The sequence below is a fragment of the Cottoperca gobio genome, chromosome 14 (genome assembly GCF_900634415.1).
Source record: "Cottoperca gobio chromosome 14, fCotGob3.1, whole genome shotgun sequence".
In the NCBI taxonomy this organism is placed as follows: Eukaryota; Metazoa; Chordata; class Actinopteri; order Perciformes; family Bovichtidae; genus Cottoperca; species Cottoperca gobio.
In genome coordinates this window covers 18,495,840-18,509,120 of record NC_041368.1, presented here as the reverse complement: position 1 = coordinate 18,509,120, position 13,281 = coordinate 18,495,840, and the positions used below count along the sequence as shown (strand labels likewise).

The 13,281-nt window shown below is 38.6% G+C and overlaps 1 protein-coding gene across 1 annotated transcript; it reads right to left on the bottom strand.

Moving 5' to 3' along the window:
* Positions 1 to 3,157: 3,157 nt before the first annotated feature.
* LOC115018638 (sodium- and chloride-dependent GABA transporter 2-like) lies at positions 3,158 to 11,965 on the bottom strand. Its single transcript, XM_029447742.1, has 14 exons — positions 11,602 to 11,965; positions 11,337 to 11,471; positions 10,890 to 11,030; positions 10,429 to 10,516; positions 9,886 to 10,018; positions 8,657 to 8,791; positions 8,456 to 8,559; positions 7,842 to 7,966; positions 6,086 to 6,198; positions 5,861 to 5,995; positions 4,731 to 4,833; positions 4,326 to 4,426; positions 3,850 to 4,020; positions 3,158 to 3,611 (listed from the first exon to the last, which is right to left on the bottom strand). The coding sequence occupies exons 1-14, from the start codon at positions 11,789 to 11,791 to the stop codon at positions 3,489 to 3,491; spliced, it is 1,797 nt and encodes a 598-aa protein (XP_029303602.1). The 5' UTR covers positions 11,792 to 11,965; the 3' UTR covers positions 3,158 to 3,488.
* Between the last annotated feature and the right edge of the window lie 1,316 nt (positions 11,966 to 13,281).

Genomic DNA, 13,281 nt, shown 5'->3' with positions numbered 1-13,281 from the left:
ACTCTGTGTGATTACTGCTAACAGGGAATATGGGTATAAAATAGTTATTTATAAATAAATAAAAATTACATTTATTAATAAATATTATAATATGTACACGTACATGTACATATTGCACAGTTGGTGTACACCTGGTGTTACTCTTAGACAAACCTGTCTAATAATTAAGTTTTTACCCTTTTTATCTGAAATTTGGTGGTGAACTTAATACTTGGTTCTATGTTTCTATCGTGTATTTCAGCTATACACATCTTCAGACACCTTTTTCAATAAAGAAATTCAGACTGAGTGTATTCTCTTCAAATTCAGTATATTCAGACCACTATTACTCAGTGCCAGAAGCACTTGGAGTGATTATTCACTGTTTTGCAAGAACAATAAGAGAGTTATCTTTTGAATGAGACCAAAATCATGCAGCTGGTGCAAATGGTTGAAGAGCAGCTTTCAATTTACTTTGGGTATGTCGTTTGTAGGTATTTTCGGGTAAATTAGCCCACCTTCTAAGAGGTTAAAATCACATCGCAGACCACTCACTAGTGGGTAGCTTCAGGGAGAGACAGAATGAACACATGGCCAAGCTTCTATAGTTTAAGGGCCCGACTATTGAGCCTAGTCAGCTGACATGTCAGCCAATTGAGCGTTGAGGTTGGCCTGGCGCACAACCAAAACCGACAAAACGTGGCGAAGGTGTTTCTTTAAGACATATTTTTCTTATCATATGCTATTGTATGTACGGTTGTGGAGGGACTCTTTCATAAACTTTTCTATTCCACTCTACACCTCTAAATATATAATAGGAAATATTACAATATCATATCACAAAAACAGTAATCAGCAATAGTGATAGGCCTGATAAGAGATTATCCTTCACCTGAAAGGTTTGCCTTGGCATCCTGAAATGCGATGCAAATGTTGGATCACAATCATGACAAATCACAGTTTCTCCGTTCCCCTTCACTCTATTGGAATGCTCTCTGTTATCGGACGGTAAGGGCAGTGACTGTAACATGAAATTTATTTTGTTGTAATAAACACATATGCAAACACAAACACAAAAATCTTTCAAAAGAACACAATGAATGGCCTTCTCAGCTACCATAGTTGCAACGCTTGGGCAGCACAACTGGGTGCTTCAATAGCCCTGAGCAATGATCTACCCGCTCCATTTTGTTACGACTAGGTGAAAAGGTGGACCCAAATGCAGAACGCCAGATGAGGTTAAACAGAGAGCTTTATTTCCAAAAAGCTAATCCAAAACAAGGTAACAAGTAAAAAAACACAAACCGCGAAGACGAGGGAAGTACGAGGGAACTACGAGGGAAGCACGAGGGAAGCATGAGGGAAGCACGAGGGAACAGTGGCGTAACATGGAAGTAACAAGAATGACGAACCGACAAAGAACACTGGGACAAACAGGGATATATACACACAGACACTAAACTAGGGAACGAGACACAGCTGGGGAAGAAAGGCAAAAACACAAGGGCGGGGTGAACATCCAGAAACAGCAGAAACAAATTAACAATCACAGACGGAGAGAAAACACAAGGACAGGAAGCAAAACAAGACATGACACAAGGGGCGTGAACTTTACAAAATAAAACAGGAAACACAAATCCAGAGTCGTGACACATTTTTTGTGTTCATTTTATTTGAATAAATTATGTTTTTGTTTTTTTAAGTAAATCTATTGTGAGGACTCACTTTCACTGAGTCAGTTTGTGAAAGTAATTTTCAGATGAATACACTTTATGTATACACTACACCACATCGTGTGCAGCTTTCAAGTTTTTAATGAGTCATGTTCCCTTCCAGAATGAATTGAAGACTTTTTTGAACTTTTTCTAGAAAGTTTGTGCAAAGACCTCTGAAGAAAGATATCTTTTCACCGATTGTTACCAGCTGGGTGTTGGCTTAGTCACTTGAACTCTGGAGTTGATGCTTAATAATTGAGAAATTCAACTTTGCTCTTGCTCTTCAATTAATAAGGTTCAAGTTAAGATGCGCTAATTTATCAAAAGTTCTGTGTAACCGCTTTCTTTATTCTAACCTTTTGAACGGGGCTCAGCTCCCATCGCAAGACAACATCTGTCATTGAGGAAATCTGGCATTAAGGTCAGATCCGAATCAGAAACTTCAACTTGAACTTTGACACGCACAGTCACGCGTTGTTTGTCTACGGCTTTTTGATTACTGTAGATTCTCCATGCATATAAATGTCATCACCAGTAATACTTAAACCACCCATGCTAAGCTACAGAGGTCAAGACAAGTGCTACGAGGTCAACACAAAATAAATACATCCATCGTGCATGTGTTTTTATTCACAGCTATGTGCATATGTGTACACATTAATTACAGTGGTGGCCCTCCATTTATGGACTCTGATGATCTTACACATTATGTAATAATGACTAGGGGCGGGTCACAGGGTTGGCGGTTTGATCCCCACCTTGTACTGTCCTCGAAGTGTAAGACGCTGATTGTGATTGTGCTCCTGTCATTTTGATATGTCAACAGTAGGAAATGCTGACTCAGTGTCAAACTGTCATGGCTTACTGGGGTGCTTGAAAAGAACAAAGTTATTATTGAGAGCAAAAATACTTGAACATCAAAGTAGTAATTAGAAGTATAGTCATAGTAGTATTAATCTGTTGCATGAACCTTTTATGTGACACATTAACACCGGATAGTTTTCCCCAATCTGTCATCCCTTTTATTTGTATATCTGTAGTTTGCATACAGGGGGTTTAAAAAAAGACATAATATATAATACATAACACATGCCAAGTATCAGGTTACTCTGTAAATTATGGAAAATATTTATTCTTGTCCGATAGTCTATTATAAATGGCTAAACATAGGTTTAACCTATGTTGCAGGTGTACAAACCTACAGTTATTGTATTATATATCAAGGCGAAATAACCTACATATGATGTTGTAAGGCACTTATCAGAGTTTTAAGAGGAATATGAGGTTATACTGTATAAAGGCATATATAGCTTAGGGTGCAAACATTCCACATGTGATATTTAGATACAAACGTTGAAAGAAAGTAGGCAGTAAATGCAAAAATACAAAACGGGCTCATGTATCATGTACAATAACACAGCATAATGATATTTTCATCAATATTTTGCTCAATCTTTAAAAAAAAAAACACCACACACATACACAAGCAAATGCAACACGTCAGATAGTGATCTGCCCTTTGAGATCTTTGCATATGTTTAAGCTTAAATGGAAAACGAAATCCATCTTTACCGAGTGACATAATTTCATTATCCCTGCAAAATTATATATTTAGAAAAACGTTACAGTTAAACCAACACCTTTTTTTTTTTTTTTTTTTGTGGAGATGAAGGCAGGGCTCTGTAAAAAAAATATAAAAAATAATAACAATCAAACAAAAGCAAGATCCCTCTGACACTTGTTTTAGAATGACTTCACAATATAGCATTAATCATGATGAACTACTGTTTGCGTTCACTGAGTGAGTTCCCCACTTTGGGATAAAGGTTTGAGCTCTACGCTGGTAGTGGTTCCCAGCGTAGGAAGACATTTGTGATCCAAGCTGAGGTCCACAGGCTGGCAGAGCAGCAAGAATCGCTGAGAAAAAAAAAGAGATTCAAGAGTAAAGTGAAAGTAGCTGAGGATAAAAACTGTTACATTCTTTATTACTTTGTGCGTACCAGGATTGATTATTTGCACTAATACTCCTTTATTTCTGTATGATGATAGTGGAAAATTATTCTGCTTTTTAAAACAATTTTGCATGTCATAATTACATAAATACATTTTTATAGATTATATTTCTTAATTTGATAGGATAGAGGATCATGCTCACCTGTCGGAGAGGGCCTTTCCCTTGCATCATTTTATATAACATAAACAGTGGGATGAGGGAGAGAGAGATACTGGCAAGGAACCAACCCAAGATGTTTGCCCAAAATGGATAAACATAAGTGTTACTGAACTTCAGCGGGGAGTATTTGACGATAGAGAAGATGAAGGTGCCCTGTGATTAGAGGAGACAAAGAGGATTAACATTAAATGTAACAGTCTGTACTTACATAACTGTGAAACTTATAAGACAAGACGCCTACTTAAATTAACCCTAACCTCTGACCTATAAAGTTGTGCTGGGAGTGGTTGCAAGATAAATAAAAAGATAAAAGGGGGAAGAGATAAGAGGAGTGCTATACATAATAAATCTACCATTTGTGTGTTCACAGCTGTTAGCATTGCATTGGAAAACGGGCATGAGAAAGATATCAACACACTTGGAAGAAACATCAGTGAATAAAAGGACGGAAACCTTACAAAACAGAAAAAGGGGGTGACGTAGCGCCAGCAGTACTTCATCATTGGGTATGGACGATAACCAATCATGTCCGTGATGTTGCCATAGAAACGTTCAGCACCTTTAGGGAAAGGAAAGATATTAGAAATGTCAATATCGTCTTTGAGATGAATTTATCGGCATATCAATGTGCAATCATACATCATTGTAATCATGTAACCAGAGTTATTCCTCATCCTCCCCCTGCTCTGTATTTATAACTTCACTCTCCTTCACCATGTTTTCCCAAATCACGTTACCTTGCCCGACAGCTGGATTCACGATCTCGCGAGATCTCGCAAGAATTGCTAGCGCAGTGGAAACGGTATTGCCAAATCTCTACCGGTGAACACATTGCACGGTTGGTTGTATTGTCAATGACTTACCGTACACCCAGGCAATGCTGACCGACTGGCAGAGGGAGAGGAGGAGCAGGGTGGTGCCGCTGCAGACGTGATGGTCCAACAGCTGGAGCAGGTATATCCCTCCCTAAAAACAGATATAAACTTCAAATAAACTACATAATCAGCTTCTTCATATCAGAGTCCTACAAAGTAAATTAAAAACATTTAGATAAAATGAGCCTCAAGGTGGTCCTTTTATTTTCTGATTAACATCTGACATTTTGTGTTTTAGATTTTTTTTCCATCTTATTGTTGCCTAAATGAAAACTGATAAAAAAAATTAAAGTAACTCAACAAGTTAAAGTTATTTATTAGTTTTTTCAGATATTTTCAAATTTGTGATTGTCAGGATGCATATGTCTAACTTTAAAACTCTTAACCAAGTCCCTGGAGGCAATATATATATATATATATATATATATATATATATATATATATATATATATATATATATATATATATATATATATATATATATATATATATATATATATTATAGGTTAATCTCATCTTTGAGATGAATTTATTAACCATACATTGGTTTTTGCCCCGTGGAAATAAATTCTAACACCAATTTCTCCTAATGTGAAAAGATTTCTTAAGTGTGACAAATTATTTTACGGAACACAACAACATCAGAAAACTGTTGAAGGGTTTGGCAAGGCCTGGGCTTGACTGACAGAAGTGTTGACATGTCTTCATGTGTTATTGGGATTTACTTTGTTAATTTCAGTTCTGTTTCTTTGGCAGTTTTTTGGCAGGTTTATAGAAAACTACTGGCCCGATGTTCATGAGACTTGGTTGGAGGGTGTTGCATTTGCCAAGGCAGAACCCAATAAAATATGAAGTGGATCCAAGTCCTAGGGCGGATACACTAATTATTTGTTACTTTTGTCAACATTGTGAAATAGGGCATTTGGCCTTGGCGGAGGTCTGCACTCTCCAACTGCCATTCTAGTTAGTTTTAAGTCGCTTCTAAACACTGTTTCCTCTACTTTGCTCTCTTATATATTTCACCAGTTTCTAAAGCATATTAAGTGTAACATGAATAAAAAAGAAAACATTGAGGAAGGGTTTTGCAAACTGTCTAGCTTGGAGTTTACTGTACAAACCTCAGTGACCAGGCTGAGTCCCAGCAAACAGCAGGTGCTGCAGATAGCCAGCAGAACCAGCTCACGTCTGTACTTTTGCCGCAGGTAAGGGAACAAATCAGTCAGTGATGTCATGAGACACTCCAGACCAACAAACTGGAAGAAACCAGGGGAAGGAAAGAGTATCAGGGTTTCGTTCATTCATTCAATCCTCCATTTATTTATTCAGAGAGGTTCTGCTGGTACCTGACTGTCCAATCCGAGCAGAATGATCATGAGGAAGAAACACACCGACCACAACTGAGCCATCGGCATCATGGCTACAGCACGCGGGTAGACAATGAATGCCAAGCCCGGACCTACAAATACACACATAGAATGTAACAAGGTATAACAGAAACATAAATGAAAAGAAAACCGATGAAACTGTCACTTGAATGTATCTCATATAAAATAATTAGATAGCATAAAGTATTAGACACATTAAAATGATGACCATATATGGCTCTTTCGATGACGCGATATGGCTCGCAGACAATTTTGAGCTGACATTTTAACAAGTAATAAATAATTATACTGTGTCATTCTTTTTTGTGTCTCTGACTGTAACTGTGTGCACACGTGTTTGTGTGTGCGTGTATGTGTGTGTGTGTGTGTGTAGGGGGCGGAGCCCTACCCTTCGCTTCCCTTTGCTTGCAAAAACGGCCAGATTTCTTCACGCAACTCGAAAAATCTATTCAGCACTTTCCCTCGACTCAGCCATCGCACCGCCATGTTCAGAATGTATCTCCTCAGGAAAAGACTTACATTGACTCTTATAAAGTTTCCTGTCTGTGTTACGGTGCTTATTACATGTTCCATCTCCAGAGCTTTACAACACAGTGCTTCCTGGTGTATGATGCAGTGATACACCGTCAGCTCACCTGCACAGTTCCTGAACTAATCCGCTTTTTTCATCACAACGCAGGCGCTCCATCTGTCGTCAGTCCCGTCAGTTTGTCCCGGGGCAGTTTCATTTCATTTACACATTTAGATACTTCCTCAAATATGTATTTTTCTACAGGTTGGGCGAGAAATGTGAGTAGCGCCATCTAACACCTGTATATGCAGTTATAGTTCTCTGCTTGCTGTTTAACTGAAATCATGCTCACGTGATGTGAGCTGCATGTTTCGAAACTAAAGGTAATATGAGAAGAAATTAAAACTAAGAGTAAAACAAAAGAAGAAAGACGTAAGCTTCTTAGGTTTGAAAGATAAGAGGATAAGGATAAATAAATCCTTTTTGATGCTGCCCGGATCACGACCCGCACCAAATCCTCTGAACACATCACCCCCATTCTCCTGAAAGTTCACTGGCTCCCTGTTCAATCCCGGATCGACTACAAAAACCTCCTGCTCACCTACAAAGCCCTCCACAAACTCGCCCCCACCTACCTATCTGAGTATACCCCTCATCACCATGGGTGCCAGGACCTTCAACTGCACTGCTCCCGGGCTCTGGAACTCCGTCCCTCCACACATCTGACAGTCCGAAACTATTACAACATTCAAGTCCCACCTCAAAACTCACTTATTCAAACTGGCCTACTCTCTGTAGTCTCCATCATCCTGTGTCCTCCCCCCCCTCTTCTCTTTCTTGCTCTCTTCCTGTGTCTCCACCTTATCTCTGGTTTTGTTTGTCTGCTCTCCCTTCCAATGTCCTGCTGTTTTTATCTCTTGTATTTTGTACGGTGTCCTTGGGTGTCTTGAAAGGCGCCTCCAAATAAAATGTATTATTATTATTATTATTATTATTATTATTATTATTATTATTATTATTATTATTATTATTATTATTATTATTATTATTATTATTATTATTATTAATAAACATGACATGATTTGGCACAACTTCCACACAGGGTGAAGAGCTAGTGTCTATGCAGGGGGCAGTTTCTGGCAATGTATACTACAAGCTCCCCAACAACTGGAAATGTAGTAAAACTGTTTTCACTCTACTTGCCTGATTTAGCTACTTCAGAAATATCCACTCCTTGTTCTTTGGTCATGAAACCCAAAACAGAGAAAATGGCGAAGCCTGACACAATGCTGGTGGCACTGTTCAGTAGACACAAGTAGAAACAGTCCCTGAAAGAAAATGAATGAGAATAATGAAAATGTATAAACTTGAGTATCAGATTGTTTATTTTCTTCTAAATAAATTCGAAATGATTAGCATTGTAGCAATGAAATATTCCTTAACCCTACTAGTGAGACTAGGAACAAATCCTTGTGTGTTCTGTTGTAACTGTTGATAAAGCAAACCTAGAGCAGAAGTTTTACATTTGCTGGTTGAACATAACATAGTCTTATATATTGATTTTCTATACTTGGTTATTTTTAACCGGGAACACGACAGATGCCTAAATGTGTGACGTAATACATGAAGCCTTCGTTCAGTCAGATTCATCATATTTATGACATGGGAAAGTTATATTGGCCAATTTAAGAGGGAGGATATAAAAGTATAAGGAACTGCAATCAATAGAGTTTGCGGAGAAATCAGAAAGAAACAGTAGTATTTTTAAAAACTCCGATAAAGGGATGATAGTTTTGACAGATTAGGCCTGCGCTTACTTGTAACAGTCGTTATTGTAGGTGTTGTAACTCCCAAGAGAGGTTAGGAATCCAAGTCCGATGGCATAGGAGAAGAATATCTGAGTGCCTGCATCCATCCACACCTGAGAAAGGTCAAACAAACGTGTGTGTATGTGCATGACTCTGTGTAGAGGAAAGAATGTAGCGGTTCTGCTCTGAAGATCGTATGTGTGTTCTTACCTGGGGATCTGAGAGGCGGGAGATGTCAGGATAGAGGTAATAAATGATTCCGTCTATTGCCCCCGGTAAGGTAACGCCACGTATGAGCAACACCAACAGCATAAGGTAGGGGAAGGTGGCTGTAAAGAAAGCAGCCTGATAGAAAAAAAGAAACAAAGAAAGGTATTGCCAACTTGGCATCTTTCTACGGTGTGACCCATCAGTCGATCAATTGACTCACAACTATTTGACTAATTGTTTCAGCACTCCTGGGGAAACAATCACATGCTAACATATGATTGATTAGGAGCTCAAGCCTAGTATATTAGGTAACAGGCAGCTAAATCTTATGCTTTGTGATGTAGCATCGTATTTTGAACACATACATTATTTAAAAGAAAGAAATGTAAAACTTGCTCCAATTGGATTACTGCACTGTATATTAGCTGCAGCCACTGTAATGTTGTAAAGTTTAGGTCCATGTGTGATAACCCATAAACCCCATACATTAAACTTACATTTACTGGATTGTGTTAATGTGAATATATCCTCTGACCTATAACTTTGCCCTCATCTTAACCATTACAATTTGTATTGTGTCCTGAAAATTACTCTTAGTCTGGCCCCTTTCTAGGGACAAATTTGGCTTTTGGAGACCCTACGCGGAGCTATTACTAAAACAGATCCCAGGTCACAAACACCTCACCCCTGATGTGATTAGCATTATTACTGTGGGTAATATTACTTTATGAAACTGCTGATGTAATAACCTGCATACAATCTTAAAAATGTAGAGCACATATGTAATATCTTTTTCCATCTAATACAGTATATACAACTTATTTCATCTTGTGATTATTACACTATGATGTAATCAGTGGCATTTTTTTTAAAGGAAAATTGTAATAAGGTAACATATTGTCATATTAAGCCAAAATAAAATGAATAAAAGCATTTAAAATGTTTTATGGATAAATGTTTGAAGGCATTTACGCTGTTGTGTGCTACAGCAACGACAATCATACCCACAAACATGGATTTGTACATCTTAAATTGTGATAGTGTCTATGTTGATCAACACTGCAGAGACCTGGTATCAGTTGCTGGCTGCTGGGGCTCCAGCTGTGCCAGGCACTGTAACCAACAAAACAGTTCATGGTGGTAAACCAGCACGGGATATTGTCCCGTGTTTTGCACTAGGAACTCCAATTCTTTGAGAAAGTGTCGAGGTTCCGTAGAGTGAAGCTAACCTTTCCTGTTGACTTGATGCCCTTCCAAACGCAAAAGTAGCAGATGATCCAGGTCAGGATGAGACACAGGACCAGTTCCCATCTCAAGCTACCAACGTCCTCAATACCACTAGAGATTTTCAGAACCCGGTGCCTGGACAGAGAAGGGGAGCAATGGTGGGGGTGAGAGGGAGAGCTAAATTAAATTCAAACTAACAGATGAAAGGGAGATAGGTAAACTGAGCGTTGGGATGAGAGGGTGAATGAATGACAGAAAGGTCATAAGAGAAAATCAGAGGTCGGCTAAAGAATGAGAGTGGAGGGGAGCGGACACGCTAAAACATGATAGGGTGTCCTTCTAGTGGAAAAAACGTGATGCAATGCCATATAGGCTGTCCAACATGCTAGAAAACTTTCTGCACGGTGATGCCCTTTTAATATTTTTACGGCCCTGTCACTCCAGACCAGTGATGTAAATGAGAAGGGGGAGGGAGAAAGAAAAGCAAAGGATTGAAAGAAGAAATATCATTCAATTCAACTTGTTTTAGTTGACTACATGCTTACTGCCAGAACTCCACAACAGGAAGAGTGACATTCAGTCTGGATGTCATGCTAAGGTTCAGGTTTGGATGGCTGAGGTCCAGACATGAGTCTAGGAAAACAAAACACTGGAAATGTAAAAATGCTCATTTTCAAACTAAAAGGTGAACTTAAAACGTGTTTTGTTGCATCCCACAAAGATAATTAACATGCACATTATTTTGTGCTTTTATGGAAATCATCAACGACAAAGACTTTTATCTGACAGACTCTATTCCATCTGTGTTGCTCTTTCTTATCACTGCAAGAGTTACACAAAACTTCCCCTGCTGCACATAACACCCACCATTACTTTCATCAATATTGCAGTGGAATTAGTGATCAAATCTGTACTTTCTACATCTCAGCTAAAATTAAAGTATTCATGCCAAATAGTACACCTACAGGCTTCCGAAGCCCTCGCCAAAAGCTGGAGGACATCCTACCTGTGTTCCAGTAGTGTCCACATGTGGCCCAAGGCAAGTCCGCACTGAATGATGAGAATAGGTAAAAGAACGCCCATGCAATGATGATAATATAGGAGGTTGCACTGAATGCAATGATTAAGTGACTGGCATAGCCCATGCCTGAAAAACAAAAACAAATACATATACAAGTGAGGGTGGTGCGCAGATAATATTATGTTGTTGCACTCTACACTGTCTGTTGGGTACAGAGTAACCTGTGCCAAAAAGAAATCATTTTATAGATAAAAATAATGCAGCAGCAATTAAAGACACAGCACATAGTATTTGCTCCGAACCAATCGGGTGACAAACAGTCATATGGTCAAAAGGATAGACTTAGTGCGTAATTACGCGCGCCGTTTACATCCAAAGTGTTCGGTGAAAAATATGACAAGCCACTTGACAAATATAAAGGCATTTATTTACCTTCGAAAAGTGGACAAATCTTTCTCCAGCACGTGATACTCCCCTGGCTGGTGTATTGTCCTAAGGAAGTCTCAAGGAAGAATAAGGGGATTCCGCATGTAATCATGAACAAGAAGTATGGGATGAAGAACACACCTGCAAAAAACGAGAGGATCTTTACTTCCTTTTGCGCCGAGGGAAACGATAATACTAGAAAATAAATGTACCAATAATATTAATAATCGTCCCAAATGATTTTTTTTTGCAAACTGAGAGCAACACTTACCTCCGCCGTTTCTGTAGCACAGGTAGGGGAACCTCCATACATTGCCAGGTCCGATGATCGCACCCATCACTGTCAGGATGAACTCGGCTTTGTTTCCCCAAGTTCCTCGTCCCTCATACTCTTTAGACGTATGTGGGTGTCCGTTTGGAATAGAAACTTTGCGGATGTCATTCTGTCCGTTCATGGCCATCTGTCCCCCCCTTCAAATCACTTAACCGTTACTTTGCTAAATCCACTCTGTAGTGGCAACTTCTGTACCCACATACGATTTTGTGCGTTCTGGCAACAAACCTCTCTCACTGTCTGTTGACGACGGCACAGTGTGAAGTGATGTGTGTAGTTGACGATGTGTTGGATAATGCTCTGTTAGTCCTGTTACTGAGAATGGTGTTGGCTGACACACTAACTATTTACGTTGCGGGTACGTAGATGGACATTGGGGGGGGTGGGGGAAGAGGATGCAGGGGGAGAGGAGGGGAGCAATGAGTAAAGGAAACGTATAGAACCCAAACACATTAACTCACTGTTAACACTGTTAATAAACAATGAGACGGTGCAAAGTGGTCTGCTGAGGAGCATACTATATGTGCCCCTCATCGGTTTCAACAGATAGATGAATTCTCGTGAAAGTGCTCTCATCCGATACTGAATCGAAAGCATTTACAGTAGTCTATGTATCAACTATGTATCTCATTTATTTCGACTTCATCAGTGTGTCCGCCTTACTTTTTGAGTCAGACAACACTACCAAGTGTTTCAGATCATTATAATAAAATGTGATGAGAATAAAAAAGCAGAATGTAGTCAAACCCACTTTAAGGCTGACATGGATTAAAGTCACCTGTACCAATAAGTAGCAATCATTTGAATATTCTAATTACGTTTATTGTAGCATTTATGAATGTATTTTTATTTTTGTTTGTATCCGGAGAACTTCAGCCAGAGTTTCAGCCACTGCACGAGCTCATACTCACAATTCAGGGACCGACCGTCAGGTGGCACTACTTCTCAATCAGTTTGACCTGAATCATCCACACAGGATGAAGCATAACATATTTTATTACATTTTTTCAGATTAACTTTTTGAACAAATGACATATGATCATTTCAATTCAATTTAAAATGTTTTTGAAAGTATGTAGTAAATCATGTTTCAGAGTGGAACCCAAAACAATGTTGATGATGTTGCCTGAACAATTCAAGGTGTTTAAATTCAACAAACCATTTCAATCTATTTAATCCAACCACTGTGGGAAATTATTTATTTATTTATTTTAATAATCAATGTATTAAAGTTGTTTATGCGTATGTGATTCACTGTGTTTAAATTGTAAGGAAGTCAGTTGACAGTCAGCTTACCTTACATTAAGCTGTGGGTCAATAATGACCATGGGTCACTTTTTGCTGGACTGAAAAACTAATTCAAAATCTATGTTCCAACAGTATTCTCCCCTGTCATGCAACACTGGGGGGCAAATTAACATTTTAATAATTTAAATAATAAATTTAGTGTCTGAATTGTACTGTTTTTTTTTAATTATTATTGAAAAAAAGAGGAAAAAACACCACTCACAGGTGATTCCAAACTTTTGAACGGCTGTGTAGACTTAGAAAATAATGTGAATTAGCCTATAAACTTCACCAGGCAACAAAAAAACAACAACAATGGCCTGTACTTTG